Source organism: Haematobia irritans, chromosome 2 (genome assembly GCF_050003625.1).
Source record: "Haematobia irritans isolate KBUSLIRL chromosome 2, ASM5000362v1, whole genome shotgun sequence".
Lineage (NCBI taxonomy): Eukaryota > Metazoa > Arthropoda > Insecta > Diptera > Muscidae > Haematobia > Haematobia irritans.
In genome coordinates, this window is record NC_134398.1 from 11,357,475 (window position 1) to 11,372,994 (window position 15,520).

Here is a 15,520-nt window from a genome sequence, read left to right on the forward strand (position 1 = left end):
CTAAGAAATTTTGTATTTTCGAACATTCTGACTTTAAAAAAATCTCCAAGACTAAAAAATCATAATCCAGTAAAACATAATTTACGTTGTCTCCGTTAAAAAAATACCAGATATTATTTGCAGCAATGACTATCAATGCTGTCTTCCTATTGTCTCTTTAATTTGTAAAAATACATAGCCTTGTGCTTATCCATAAATAGAATTTCTCCAATTTTCATAAAAAGAAAATACATAGCCACCACATAATTAATTTTAAAAAAATGCAAAAAATATTTGTTTTTGTTTTTTACAAAATAGAACAACAAACTCTCCATCAAACAAAAGTTATTTAAAAAAAATAAAATAAAAAACAATAAATTATAAAATATATATAGAAAACAAATAAAATGTTGTATTGTCTATGAAGAAAACCAAGCAGAAGTAAGTAATGTTTATTTTGTGAAATACTATATAAGTTTAAAATACATATAAATATACAAAAAACAAATATATATATTTAATTATAAATAACTGCTTAGTATGTAAAACAAACAAAAGAATGTATTTGTGAAAATTAATATATACACAATATATATATAAATATATAAAATAAACTATACATAAAAAGAGAAAATTTTTGTCGTGTAAAGAAAATTATAAGAAATAAAAAAGAATTAAAAAAAAAACAAATATTGTTTTTATTTGGAACAAAAAGAACTATTCGTAGAAAAAATATTTATTGCCTACAATTGATTTTTAACCAACGTTAATTAAAACATTAATTGATTCAATTTAAAAATTAATTAATACAATTAAAAAATGTATTTATACAATATTTTTTTGTGAGAGATTTTTGTTTTAATCAAAAAATTACATTTTTTAATAGTCTCGAAATCACTTATGGTGTTTTACTTTCTGAAAAAAGGGCTTTGCTTTCACTTTGTCTGTACAGAATGCGCATTTTTTAAATGTTGCCAGCAACCTAAAAAATGCTATCATTTCAGCGGGCAGAAAAGAATTCAAAGAAGGAAACAGAGCAATCGCAGCCCTCTCGTTTGTCGGCGGTGCTGAAAATGCCCGCAATTTGCCTCTATGCGTGTCGCTGTTTTCACAAAAGAATTCGAAGCCTTTTCGCACTTCTGCCTGTTTTTTTTTCTGAAAAGAAGCTAAAAAGTACATTTTCCGGGCAAAATGCTAAAAAAGTTCGCAAGTTACAAGTAACGAAAACGCCATTAGTAACTCTGATGAAATTGCAGAGGTTTTCAACCTTATTAAAGGTACTCAACACTGTTTGGCACTCCATTCCATTGGGATAAAAAATGGATTCGAATCAAGATTATTTTAAAGTCGATATTTAACGTTTGTGAATTTTTCTGGGTCTTTGGGTATATGCCTATGTTAGGTTAAAAAGAGGAGTACGAATTGATTGAATGGCTGTTATATTTCAGCCGAGATAAGCCGACTTAATCGGCGTCGTAGTCGATGGGCCAAAAAACGTCGGCGGCGCGACCACTCGGCTTCATTCTCTGGCCAACATTTTTATACCCTCCACCATAGGATGGGGGTATATTAACTTTCTCATTCCGTTTCCAAGCTATCGACTTGAAACTTGGCACAAGTAGTTGTTATTGATGTAGGTCGGACGGTATTGCAAATGGGCCATATCGGACCACTTTTACGTATAGCCCCCATATAAATGGACCCCCAAATTTGGCTTGCCGATACTCGAAGAGAAGCAAATTTCATCCGATCCAGCTAAAATTTTGTACATGGTGTTAGTATATGGTCTCTAACAACCATACAAAAATTGGTCCACATCGGTCCATAATTATATATAGCCCCCATATAAACCGATCCCCCGATTTGGTTTGCGGAGCCTCTAAGAGAAGCATATTTCATCCGATCCGGCTGAAATTTGGTACATGGTGTTGGTATATGGTCTCTAACAACCATGCAAAAATTGGTCCACATCGGTCCGTAATTATATATAGCCCCCATATAAACCGATCCCCCGATTTGGCTTGCGGAGCCTCTAAAAGAAGCAAATTTCACAGAAATAAAATGTTGACAAAATTTTCTGTAGAAATATAATTTTGACAAAATTTTCTATAGAAATAAATTTTTGACAAAATTTTCTGTAGAAATAAAATTTTGACAAAATTTTCTATAGAAATACAATGTTGACAAAATATTCTATAGATATAAAATTTTGACAAAATTTTCTATAGAATTAAAAATTTTGACAAAACTTTCTATAGAAATAAAATTTTGACAAAATTTTCTATAGATATAAAATTTTGACAAAATTTTCTAATGAAATAAAATTCTGACAAAATTTTCTATAGGAAAGCAGATTTGACAAAATTTTCTATAGAAATAAAATTTTAACGAAATTTTCTACATAAATAAAATGTTAACAAAATTTTCTATAGAAATAAACACCCTTATTCCTGAAATCGCCCTCGCTCTCGCCGTCGCTTTTTGTCATCTGTCGCTTTTAAGTCGTCTCGTCATTCATTTGGTATTCCTGCGAAGTGGCGACGGCGACGATGATGGTTACTTTTTGTACCAAATACAATACTCGGTAATAAAAGGCCGATATCACTAGAAAACAATCAGCTGATGTGCAAAAAAAGAATTTTAATTCTTTCGGTTTAAAATATTTTTATTTATTTCTGACGCAATTCTAAGTCGGAAAATCAAGAAAAAATATTTAATTTGACGCGGAAAAAATGTGGATATATATTCGAGGATAGTTAAAGCTTCCAAAACTACAAAAATGGCGACGACGCTGAGATCAATGGCAGAAGGATCATCGTGAAAGAAAACAATCAGCTGATGTGCAAAACTGAATTTTAATTATTTGCGTTTAAAATGCTGTTTGTTTGTAATCCAATGTTGACTTGGAAAATCAAAATATATGATAAATTTGACTCGGGAAATGATTTAGATATCTATATTAGGACAATAACAATATCCGGCATATAGAATTGGAACGACGTTGACATTATGTGTCCAAGGATCATTCAAAGTTCGACACAATTGTTACCTAAGTTTGGTGCTAAATAAAATACATTGGCCTTGTAGGATTTCTATTAAAAATAAATGGAATTGAAAATCAACACGTTTACTTTAATTGTACAGTGTTCTTTTCTATGATTTGAATGTGATGACCATAACTGATATATATACTGATTTTTTCCCATTTTTTGTATTTGTTGAAGATTAGTCACTTTACCTCTTACCAATATCCATTTGTTACATTTATTTTTCAATTGTTCGATTAATAAAGTCTAAAAAACTTCTTAAAAAATTAAACACTAAACTCGTCGCTGGTAAATTTAAAGGCGACAAAAAGCGACACCAGGAATACCGAATTTCTTCGATAGCAGAATATATCGACGAACGGAATACCAATTAGTGGCGACTGAAGAAAAGCGACAAAAAGCGACGGCGAGGGCGACTTCAGGAATAAGGGTGAAAATTTTGAGAAAATTTTCTATACAAATGAAATTTTGACAAAATTGTCTATAGAAATAAAATTTTGACAAATTTTTCTATAGAAATAAAATTTTGACAAAATTTTCTATAGAAATAAAATTTTCTATACATATAAAATTTTGCCAAAATTTTCTATAGAAATAAAATTTTGACAAAATTTTCTATAGAAATAAAATTTTGACAAAATTTTCTATAGAAATAAAATTTTGACAAAATTTTCTATAGAACAAAAATTTTAAGAAAATGTTCTTTGCAAATAAAATTTTTACAAAATTTTCTTTAGAAATAAAATTTTGACAAAATTTTCCATAGAAACAAAATTTTGAGAATAGAAATAAAATTTGACGGATTGGATCATGTATGCGTAAATAATCGTTACTGATACTATGTGTTGTTTTCGCAACGAAAATTTGTCTGAGTGAGCTCATTTCTTTTTCCGAAACACCCTAAGGTTAATATAATTCTCAAGAAACCTTTTAAATGATTGGTAAGTAAAATCAATAAACCCTCATTTGACCAAAGCAAATGAGTTACATTGCAGTAACGATGTGCATTCTGCAAACCGCATTCAGTATGGAACGTTGGAATAATAAATTGGCAATTGTTACCGGAGCTAGCGGAGGAATTGGAGCCGCTTGTGCTCGAACTTTGGTGGCAGCTGGTTTACGTGTTGTAGGTTTAGCCAGAAGAGAGGCTAAATTAAAAGAGTTGCAAGAATCCCTACCCGACAAACAAAAATCACTTTTTATACCCAGAAAATGTGATGTCTCCAAGGAAGATGAAATAATGAAAACCTTCGAGTGGACCGAACAAGAATTGGGAGGAGCTGATGTTTTACTTAATAATGCTGGTATTACACGTGAAACTGAACTTGTGGCACCGGGTAATACGGAGAAAATACGTCAAGTTATTGACACCAATGTTATGGGAGTATTATGGTGTACACGTGAAGCATTCCAACGCATGCATAAAAGAGGCAATGAGGGTCATATCTTAATCATCAATAGTATAGCAGGTCAACAGGTTTTGAATTTTATTGATGTTTTACCCTCGTTTAACATTTATCCAGCTACGAAATTTGCCATTACTGCAATGACCGAAACGTATCGGCAAGAATTTCAATTACACAAGAGTAAAGTGAGGATTACGGTAAGTTGAGTTAGATAGAAAATGTTGTCAAAATTTTATTTCTATAGAAAACTTTGTCAAAATTTTATTTCTATAGAAAATTTTGTCAAAATTTTATTTCTATAGAAAATTTTGTCAAAATTTTATTTCTATAGAAAATTTTGTCAAAATTTTATTTCTATAGAAAATTTTGTCAAAATTTTATTTCTATAGAAAATTTTGTCAAAATTTTATTTCTATAGAAAATTTTGTCAAAATTTTATTTCTATAGAAAATTTTGTCAAAATTTTATTTCTATAGAAAATTTTGTCAAAATTTTATTTCTATAGAAAACTTTGTCAAAATGTTATTTCTATAGAAAATTTTGACAAAATGTTATTTCTATAGAAAATTTTGTCAAAATTTTATTTCTATAGAAAACTTTGTCAAAATTTTATTTCTATAGAAAATTTTGTCAAAATGATAATTAAGACCCCATTGATAGTAAAAAGAGTTCATTATATAAAAGAAAAAATAATAAAAATAAAAATAATTTTAAATCTAAATTATAACACGTTGGTCCCATCAATACCTAAGAGCTAACTCCCACACTTAACCTGTTCGCTTGATCAGCTAAACTATCCAATCACCCTGGACGTATCTTATTTTATACACGAAGTTTCCCTGGATTAAAATTAACCAAGACATAGCGAAACTATATGGCCTATAAACTAAACACACTATTACAATAACAAAAACAAACTTAATTGAAATTTTTCTGAAGTGAAATTTATACGAATTTCTAGAAAATCAGCTGTTTGGAATAAATTATTAAAAAAAAATCAATGCAAAAATTGAACATAGTACCGAACTTTAAACCGCACTTTAAAAACTAACTATTTCAATAACAACAACAAACTTAATTAAAATTCGTCCTAAGTTTATACGAATTTTTAGAAATTTAGCTGTTAGGAATAAATTATTTGAAAAAAATTGGCCGCACATTATTTTTGCTATTTCCTAAATTGTAAAATAATTTCTTATCCTATTTTATAATAATTAAATTCAAATATTATATACGTTTCTACAGGGTATCTGTCCAGGTGCAGTAAATACTAACATCTTTCCAGAAGAAATACATTTTTATGTCAAGGATATGCCGCGTTTGGAACCAGAGAATATAGCTCATGCTGTTATCTTTGCCTTACGATCTCCACCAAATGTACAGGTAAGATGAACAGTGAAGTGGGAAAGGGGAAAATATTTTTTTTAAAGAGCATTAAATTATATATTCCATATTTCAGGTTCATGAAATCACTTTGAAACCCATGGGAGAAATGTTTTAATTTATTGAGATCAAAAATTAATTGTAAAATTAAAATCAATCAATTATTGAAAGTTTGTGAATTGGGTTTCATTAGAAACTATAATTGTTTCAATATATTCAACTTTTGTCTTAAAAGTCTTTTGTTTAATCGATGCATACATAGAAATTGTCCATTGAGATAAAGGACAGGTATATCATTACGATACAAACGTAAATATCTTATATTTTCTTTGGTATCTAGATATATTTTTTCCAATTCATATTCACCTGAGAAATGTTGTTCCAAATCTTCAACTACTAAATCGCATAGATGACATGGCTCCACGGTGAATAAGGTAAGTCTTGGCAGTGCACCAGGTGATGAAGGAGGAGTTCTGAAAAGGACAAAAACATATTTGTATTAATTTAAAATATCTAAAAACTAAATAAAAATGTAATAATAAAATGTATAATGTAATAAAAAAATTGACAAAATTTTCTATGGAAATAAAATTTTGACAAAAAATTCTATGGAAATAAAATTTTGACAAAACTTTCTAAGGAAATAAAATTTTGAACACATTTTCTATGGAAATAAAATTCTGACCAAATTTTCTATGGAAATAAAATGTTGACAAAAATTTTATATGGAAATAAAATTTTCTACGGAAATAAAATTTTCTACGGAAATAAAATTTTGATAAAATTTTCTATGGAAATAAAATTTTGACAAAATTTTCCATGGAAATAAAATTTTGACAAAATTTTCTATGGAAATAAAATTTTGACAAAATTTTCTATGGAAATAAAATTTTGACAAATCTTTTATGGAAATAACATTTTGACAAAATTTTCTATGGAAATAAAATTTTTACAAAAAATTTTCTATGGAAATAAAATTTTGACAAAATTTTCTATGGAAATAAAATTTTGACAAAATTTTCTATGGAAATAAAATTTTGGCAAAATTTTCTATGGAAATAAAATTTTGACCACATTTTCTACGGAAATAAAATTCTGACCAAATTTTCTATGGAAATAAAATGTTGACAAAAATTTTATATGGAAATAAAATTTTAAGAAAATTTTCTATAGAAATAAAATTTTGACAAAATTTTCTATACAAATAAAATTTCGACAAAATTTTCTATGAAAATAAAATTTTGACAAAATTTTCTATGGAAATAAAATTGTGACAAAATTTTCTATGGAAATAAAGTTTTGACAAAATTTTTACGGAAATAAAATTTTGACAATTTTTTTATGGAAATAAAATTCTTACAAAAAAATTTCCATGGAAATAAAAATTTGACAAAATAAAATTCTATGGAAATAAAATTTTGACAAAATTTTCGTTGAATATAAAATTTTCTATGGAAGTACAATCGTGACAACATTTTCTATGGAAGTACAATTTTGACAAAATTTTCTATAGAAATAAAATTTTAACAAATTTTTTATCTATGGAAATAAAATTTTTACAAAAAAATTTCTATGGATATACAATTTTGACAAAAAAATTCTATGGAAATAAACTTTTGACAAAATTTACTGTGGAAATAAAATTTTGACAAAATTTTCTATGGACATAAAATTTTGACAAAATTTTCTATAGAAATACAATTTTGACAAAATTTTCGATGGAAATAAAATTTTGACGAAATTTTCTATGGAAAAAAAATTTTACAAAATTTTCTATAGAAATACAATTTTGACAAAATTTTCCATAGAAATAAAATTTTGACAAAATTTTCTATAGAAAATAATTTGGAAATAAAGTATTGACAAAATTTTCTATGGAAATAAAATTTTAACAAAATTTTCTTTGGAAATAAAATTTTGACAAAATGTTCTATATAAATAAAATTTTGACAAAAATTTTATTTCTATACCATGTGTTCATTGAGGGGAGCTTTCCAGTCAGACGTAAGCGGTATTGCTGGTTGTGGCAACTGGTAGAAATAAGAATGGGTATTGTCGGAACTCCCTTTGAAGCTAGGTAATGGACTGTATGAGGTTTGCTGTAAACTTATTTGTTCTCTCACGGTAAGAAATAATAAGAGGAAATTGATTTCCAATTTTGCTCCAAAATGAGAAACCAAATAAAAAATGTATAAGTGTGGGTATAGTGTGTTTTATAAGGAAGAGCAGGGATCAAGTGGAAATAAAATTTTGACAAATTCAATTTGACAAAATTTTGTATGGAAATAAAATTTTGACATCATTTTCTATAGAAATAAAATTTTGACAAAATTTTCTATGGAAATAACATTTTGACAAAATTTTCTATAGAAATAAAATTTTGTCAACTCTTTCTATGGTAATGAAATTTTGACAAAATTTTCTATTGAAATAAAATTTTGACACAAAAATTCTATGGAAATACAATTTTATGAAAATTGTCTATAGAAATAAAATTTTGACAAAATTTTCTATAGAAAATACATTGGAAATAAAGTCTATTGAAATAAAATTTTGACACAAAAATTCTATGGAAATAAAATTTTAACAAAATTTTCTTTGGAAATAAAATGTTGACAAAATTGTCTATAGAAATAAAATTTTGACAAAATTTTCTATAGAAAATAAATTGGAAATAAAGTATTGACAAAATTTTCTATGGAAATAAAATTTTGACAAAATTTTCTATTGAAATAAAATTTTGACACGAAAATTCTATGGAAATACAATTTTGTCAAAATTGTCTATAGAAATAAAATGTTGTCAAAATTGTCTATAGAAATAAAATTTTGTCAACATTTTCTATGGAAATAAAATTTTGACAAAATTTTCTATGGAAATAAATTTTTGACAAAATTCTCTATGGAAATAAATTTTTGACAAAATTTTCTTTGGAAATAAAATTTTGACAAAATTTTCTACGGAAATAAAATTTTTACAAAATTTTCTATAGAAATAAAATTTTGACAAATTTGCTATGGAAATAAAATTTTGACAAAAATTTCTATGGTAATAAAAGTTTGACAAAATTTTCTATGGAAATAAAATTTTGACAAATTTGCTATGGAAATAAAATGTTGACACAATTTTTCTATGGAAATAAAATTTTTACAAAATTTTCTATAGAAATAAAATTTTGACAAAATTTTCTTTGGATATAAATTTTGACAAAATTTTATATGGAAATAAAATTTTCTATGGAAATAAAATTTAAAAAAATTCTATGGAAATAAAATTGTGACAGAATTTTCTATAGAAATCAAATTTTGACAAAATTTTCTATAGAAATAAAATTTTAATAAAATATTTTATAGAAATAAAATTTTGACAAAATTTTCTATAGAAATAAAAGTTTGACAAAATATTCTATGGAAATAAAAGTTTGACAAAATTTTCTATAGAAATAAAATTTTGACAAAATTGTCTATAGAAATAAAATTTTGACAAAATTTTCTATAGAAAATACATTGGAAATAAAGTCTATTGAAATAAAATTTTGACACAAAAATTCTATGGAAATAAAATTTTAACAAAATTTTCTTTGGAAATAAAATTTTGACAAAATTGTCTATAGAAATCAAATTTTGACAAAATTTTCTATAGAAATAAAATTTTAATAAAATATTTTATAAAGGGTGATTCTTTTGAGGTTAGGATTTTCATGCATTAGTATTTGACAGATCACGTGGGATTTCAGACATGGTGTCAAAGAGAAAGATGCTCAGTATGCTTTGACATTTCATCATGAATAGACTTACGATCTGCCACAACGTCGAATTTTCAGTGAATGGGCCCTAGAAAAGTTGGCAGAAAATCCGCTTTTTTATCGACAAATTTTGTTCAGCGATAAGCAAAATTGCCGCATTTGGAGTGAAGAGCAACCAGAAGCCGTTCAAGAACTGCCCATGCATCCCGAAAAATGCACTGTTTGGTGTGGTTTGTACGCTGGTGGAATCATTGGACCGTATTTTTTCAAAGATGCTGTTGGACGCAACGTTACGGTGAATGGCGATCGCTATCGTTCGATGCTAACAAACTTTTTGTTGCCAAAAATGGAAGAACTGAACTTGGTTGACATGTGGCTTCAACAAGATGGCGCTACATGCCACACAGCTCGCGATTCTATGGCCATTTTGAGGGAAAACTTCGGAGAACAATTCATCTCAAGAAATGGACCGGTAAGTTGGCCACCAAGATCATGCGATTTGACGCCTTTAGACTATTTTTTGTGGGGCTACGTCAAGTCTAAAGTCTACAGAAATAAGCCAGCAACTATTCCAGCTTTGGAAGACAACATTTCCGAAGAAATTCGGGCTATTCCGGCCGAAATGCTCGAAAAAGTTGCCCAAAATTGGACTTTCCGAATGGACCACCTAAGACGCAGCCGCGGTCAACATTTAAATGAAATTATCTTCAAAAAGTAAATGTCATGGACCAATCTAACGTTTCAAATAAAGAACCGATGAGATTTTGCAAATTTTATGCGTTTTTTTTAAAAAAAAGTTATCAAGCTCTTAACAAATCACCCTTTAGAAATAATATTTTGACAAAATTTTCTTTAGAAAAAAATTGGAAATAAAGTATTGACAAAATTGTCTTTATTATTTCTTTAGTAATAATATTTTGTGAAAATTGTCTTTAAATTCAATATTTTCAAAAAATATAATTTTAGTGTCAGTCCTCTAATATGTTGCTCATCTCCCCTTCGAAACCATTTCAACTTAATTACAGAATCGATACATTTTCCCAATTAGTACAACAATATTTGCTTCTTGACTTGTCCGGTTAATTTTGTACCAAATATGTCGGTCTACTCTAATGATACGTTTTTATATAAGAAATGTTTACTTACAATTTTTCCAATATTATTGCCATCGATTTTCCATGTTGATGATTTACTAAGCATCCGATTTTCTTTGGTTTCAATGTATGAGTCATATGGGTTATTGCTCCATATAAATATGAAGCACTCTCTTGGCCTAAGCAAGGGCTACCATATGGATTTATTTGATCATTGTGAATGTTTAAGAAATTGCTTATGATATCCAAGAAGAGTGGGTCACTATTATTAACTTCGCAATGATCTATTTGGCTGTTTTCAATAAGATCTTCTCTTGTTACTAATATTTTAAAGCCACTTAATTGAGATTGGAAGCCATCTTCAGCCTCTGTCTCATATATTTCAATAGCTTTTATTAATGCCAAAGGTTTTATATTATATTCCAATGCCTTTTCTTGGGTGGTTAACACCAAAGCAGAAGCACCATCAAATTCATTACAGCTAAATTCGCCCACCTCATCTTGGGTCATTTCCACTTGCATTCTTCTTGTTCCACACAAACGAATTGTTTTTAAGGTTACCAATTCAGAATCATATAGACCTTGTTGCATATATTTTTCATGCAATGTTTTACAACGTTCTCCAAATTCCTTATTGAGATTTTTCATTGGAAAATCTCTGTGTTTCTCTTGTTTCAATTGCTGCGAAGCAGATACAACTCCTCCCAAAGCAACAAAATCACATTTCTGACTCTTTAAGACATTAATGGCTTGTGACAATGATTCTAGTCCCACATTTTGATTATTTTCTATAGATATAAAATTGGATTTTTTAAGAAATTTTCCACATGTATCATCTATATCCACTTTGTCCATATGTGTCTCTTTTGCTATATATACATTTTTTATCTTTTCCAACGGTGCTCCAGATTGTTTGACCACAGTCTCTATTACCATTGAAAGTAGGTCTGAAGATTTGATGGAAGACAATTGTCCTAAAGGCAAACCCCATGGAGAGCGTACCGCTGAAGCTATAACAATCGATTTGGTATCAAGGTGTAGATGTCGATATATGCGAAAAGTCTTGAAGCTGATATTAAGAATATTTCTGAAATTATAATTAAAACCATTTGAAGGATAAGCAGAATGATTATCTTAGAAAATTAAACAAGTAAGAAAAGTCTAAAGTCGGGCGGATATATAAATAATGGTTTATGTTCCCATATATTACATATATTTAAATCTGACCCAATCTGGATAAAATTTGTTAGTGTTCTACAAAATGTATAGACTTTAAATTTTTAAATGTTAGTAAAAAAAATATGGGAAACCTTTAAATCTTAATCTTTTTTTAAATGTTAGTAAAAAAAAAATATGGGAAACCTTTAAATCTGAACCAATTTTGAGGAAACTTCGCAAATGTGTATTTATGATTTATCGGTCGATAGATATGTATTAGAAGTATATGCAAATTGGAGCAATTTTTATAAGTTTTCGAATTAGCAGAAGCGAATTTATAAGGAATATGTGGGTATTTTGGCCATTTTTGTCCATATCAGAAGCTTTATCGAAATCTGAACCGATTTCAACCAAATTTGATATGCATAGCTACTATGTTAATTCTTCTCCCCATGCAATATTTCACGTAAATCGGACTACAACATTGACCTCATTGGTCATATGACGGAAAATCGGACGTAAGATATATATGGGAGCTATATCTAAATCTGAATTTATTTCATTTGCATGCACATACAGAACTTTAATTCTGTATGTGCATGAATTTATTCAACCAGAATAAATTTGAGAGTAATTTAGAAAACGAATCTGGTGATATTCGAATTTTTTTTTCAATATTACTAATTTCATATTTTGAGAAAAGATAGTATTGATGAAAGAGCGGGGATGTTATAAAGGTTTTGTACTTGATGGAATGGAATGGTTTTGTATTTTCTAGATGTCAACATGTGCCCCTGTATTATAGCTTTAGTTCTCTTACACTTATAATCGAGCCCCAAATGTCAAGTTTCATAAATTAAATGAAAATATTGAATAATTCTGTGAATTAAATACATCCTTGTGTTTTTGACGCGCTAATAATAAGTATTTTCAAAGGATTTCAATGTTCTGAAACATGAGTTTTGAACTGTGTCCTAGGGAATACCCACAACTTGCTTGCTATCAGTATCGGATGTTTGAAAAGTTTCCTCATTTGATATTAACATCTTTTTCGACAAATATGTGTTTTAAATTATTCTTCGAACAGAAAATACACTTAAATAATTACATTTTATTTAATAAAGCCTGCATATCTGGAAAAACAATATCCTCGGAGATTTTTATATAAACTATATAAACCGGAATCTGGATTGTTGTTGTTTTCATTTAGCAGATGCATGATAACAGCTGTTTACAGTGTTGTCTACTTGGCGTTTTTGGCACGTAGAATCATCCTAATTTACAATTCAAAGAATCATCCTAATTTACAATTGACGGCGTCGCAACAGGCGAAACCAAAGACTTTGTAATTATAACAAGATGTCAAAATTGCCTCTTGTTCTTGAATAGATAAAAGTGCACGACTTTAGGTTCACACACGTTCGTTATCTATTTTGCTTGTTGGAAGGTTTCTTTGCAGCATTTTCTCCAATTCCTCTTTAAAATTGTATTCGTAGCAATCATATGTGTAAATAGCTGTGTTCGGGTGACCAATAATGTGTAATATTTTGTGACTCTTAAATTTTTCGTTTAGACAAAAACACGAACAAAAAGAGATAAAAAACAACAATTGACAAATAAAGAAGTTAAAAGAGGGAAACATTTTGAATTGGCCGCTACTACGTGCGTGTTTCATAAGTTTAAACCAAAATTAAAAGTGTAAATTAAAAAATTCCTATTTTCTCAGAAAAACCGTAGAAAACTTAACGCAGAAAGAACACCAGGGAACATAATAGACATCTCTTAATGATTTACATCTTAAGGTGGCTATTAAGTTCCAGTTTAGCCGTTAAAATTGCCATTTTTATCATCATATCCCTGCCAACATTTTTTGAATTTGGGGGCGCTTCTGAGAATCCCCACTCAAAAAATAAAATGGCTCTTCTAACAGTAGTGATGGCAAAATACTTTCATGTACATTTTGTACTTTTTGATATGCTTCCCCATCACAGTTCGCGATGGTTGTGGTGACATTTACGAGTCTGTGGTAGCGATGAGGATGAAATGGAACTTTGAAATGCTGGCAGGGATAATTATAAATAAACCATATTAGTCATTATGTCTTGTATGGCAATGCAATTTGTAAAGATACAGTACCAATAAAGACACAACAAAATAAAAATAAACACAATTTACTTGAAGTAATTTCTTTTGGCATAAATGTTGAATGAAAAGAGTGCAGAAACAGGCCTATTAACCAAATTGAAAATTCTTCATTTTCTTTTCTTTTTTAAATTCATAACATCATACCCATTTTTTTCCAACTCTCTCATACATGTATGGACCTAAACTCATGAGCCTATTGGAAAAAAAGAGGAAGCATATAGACATCTTGTTATTTCAGATAATCTTTGGTTAATACCATAACCCTGCCAACATTTTTTGAATTTGGGGGCGCTTCTGAGAATCCCCACTACGACGAAAACAATCATATACGACATCAAAAACTCGTCGGAAAAGCGCCGTCACTATTGAGAAGTTGTACCACGCCAAGTTACTACGAAAAAGTTTCTCATCAGTGCAATTATTAGGTGCCTATTTAGATCAATTTCGAAGTACGCCAATAAGAACCCCTGCAAACTATCAGAAAAAGTGAATTTTAAGGTAATTGTAGAAGAATCGTTGTGGTCAAGTAAAACACGATTGTGTAGATGTTTATTGATTTGATTAAACATTTATAATTTCTTATAAATATAACATTTTTCGGTTTATCTCATCACATTTAACATAATTTTTTGCATTAATAAAAGAATGATGTTGAGTTTTAAGTAGCAAGTTACATATTGCAGCGTTTATCAGCCAGTTTGTTTATTTTCGATGGAGACAGCGTGCCTGGAAAAATATTTGAAAAACGATCACTTTATTCTATTTGGAAAGTCGAAAATTGTTCACCATATACCTTTCACAATTTTAAGCGTAATATCTATGTTTTCAGAACTTTATTTTCGTTTTTATTTAAATAAAAGATAACAAGCTGGTTGCGCTTGGCGTTTCACAAAAAATAAAATGGCTCTTCTAACAGTAGTGATGGCAAAATACTTTCATGTACATTTTGTACTTTTTGATACGCTTCCCCCATCACAGTTCGCGATGATTGTGGTGACATTTACGAGTCTGTGGTAGCGATGAGGATGAAATGGAACTTTGAAATGCTGGCAGGGAATAATACCGAATAAGAATGATTTGATATAAAGTGGTATCAAAATTGAAAGGTAACGTGAAGCAATCTATTAATACCAAATGGTAATGGCCACGTACCGCCTTTTTTTCTACCATTGTATGCTCCATAAGCTGCACTCCCGCATATCAGTGCGAGCCTGAAAGAAAAAGGAGGTCATAATCTTATTTTTTCTAAAGGATAATGCTGAGGAAATGGTACGAGTCTTCCGTAACTTCTGGGTCCAGACACCATCTACTGATGTCATCATCTTTAAGGCCTATTCTTACCATGTGTTTCTCAAGTGTGTTATGTCCTGATATGATGCCAATAAAAGGCCAAAAATTCGTCTCTGTTCATCGACATTGAAATTTCGCAAGTCCCTTCGGTTTTTTTTCGACCCATATCAACCGTGGTGCAATGGTTAGCATGCCCCCTTGCATACACAGGGTATTGGGTTCAAACCCACTTTCGACCAAACACCAAAAAGTTTTTCAGCGGTGAATTATAGC

General features: G+C 29.1%; 2 protein-coding genes and 1 long non-coding RNA gene across 3 annotated transcripts; 1 reads left to right on the top strand and 2 right to left on the bottom strand.

Moving 5' to 3' along the window:
• The first annotated feature begins 4,011 nt into the window (after positions 1-4,011).
• LOC142223455 (farnesol dehydrogenase) lies at positions 4,012-6,049 on the top strand. The gene is made up of 3 exons (XM_075293343.1): positions 4,012-4,629; positions 5,678-5,815; positions 5,892-6,049. The coding sequence occupies exons 1-3, from the start codon at positions 4,027-4,029 to the stop codon at positions 5,931-5,933; spliced, it is 783 nt and encodes a 260-aa protein (XP_075149458.1). The 5' UTR covers positions 4,012-4,026; the 3' UTR covers positions 5,934-6,049.
• LOC142223454 (acetyl-CoA acetyltransferase) lies at positions 5,995-13,059 on the bottom strand. Its single transcript, XM_075293342.1, has 3 exons — positions 12,921-13,059; positions 10,707-11,741; positions 5,995-6,288 (listed from the first exon to the last, which is right to left on the bottom strand). The coding sequence occupies exons 1-3, from the start codon at positions 13,016-13,018 to the stop codon at positions 6,012-6,014; spliced, it is 1,410 nt and encodes a 469-aa protein (XP_075149457.1). The 5' UTR covers positions 13,019-13,059; the 3' UTR covers positions 5,995-6,011.
• A 1,414-nt stretch (positions 13,060-14,473) lies between these two features.
• Positions 14,474-14,848, bottom strand: LOC142223448 (uncharacterized). The gene is made up of 2 exons (XR_012718737.1): positions 14,751-14,848; positions 14,474-14,683 (listed from the first exon to the last, which is right to left on the bottom strand). It is a non-coding gene; the product is annotated as an uncharacterized LOC142223448 (long non-coding RNA).
• Positions 14,849-15,520: the final 672 nt, after the last annotated feature.

What these genes read in the sequence shown, in the direction of transcription:
- LOC142223454 (XM_075293342.1), bottom strand. Translation starts at nt 13,018, where the DNA reads ATGAAAACAACAACAATCCAGATTCCGGTTTATATAGTTTATATAAAA. An exon ending in CAGGCTTTATTAAATAAAAT is followed by an intron (nt 11,742 to 12,920) that starts GTAATTATTTAA and finishes TTATAATTTCAG; the next exon opens with AAATATTCTTAATATCAGCT. An exon ending in GCAATAATATTGGAAAAATT is followed by an intron (nt 6,289 to 10,706) that starts GTAAGTAAACAT and finishes TGTCCTTTTCAG; the next exon opens with AACTCCTCCTTCATCACCTG.
- LOC142223455 (XM_075293343.1), top strand. Translation starts at nt 4,027, where the DNA reads ATGTGCATTCTGCAAACCGCATTCAGTATGGAACGTTGGAATAATAAA. An exon ending in AGAGTAAAGTGAGGATTACG is followed by an intron (nt 4,630 to 5,677) that starts GTAAGTTGAGTT and finishes ACGTTTCTACAG; the next exon opens with GGTATCTGTCCAGGTGCAGT. An exon ending in GATCTCCACCAAATGTACAG is followed by an intron (nt 5,816 to 5,891) that starts GTAAGATGAACA and finishes TCCATATTTCAG; the next exon opens with GTTCATGAAATCACTTTGAA.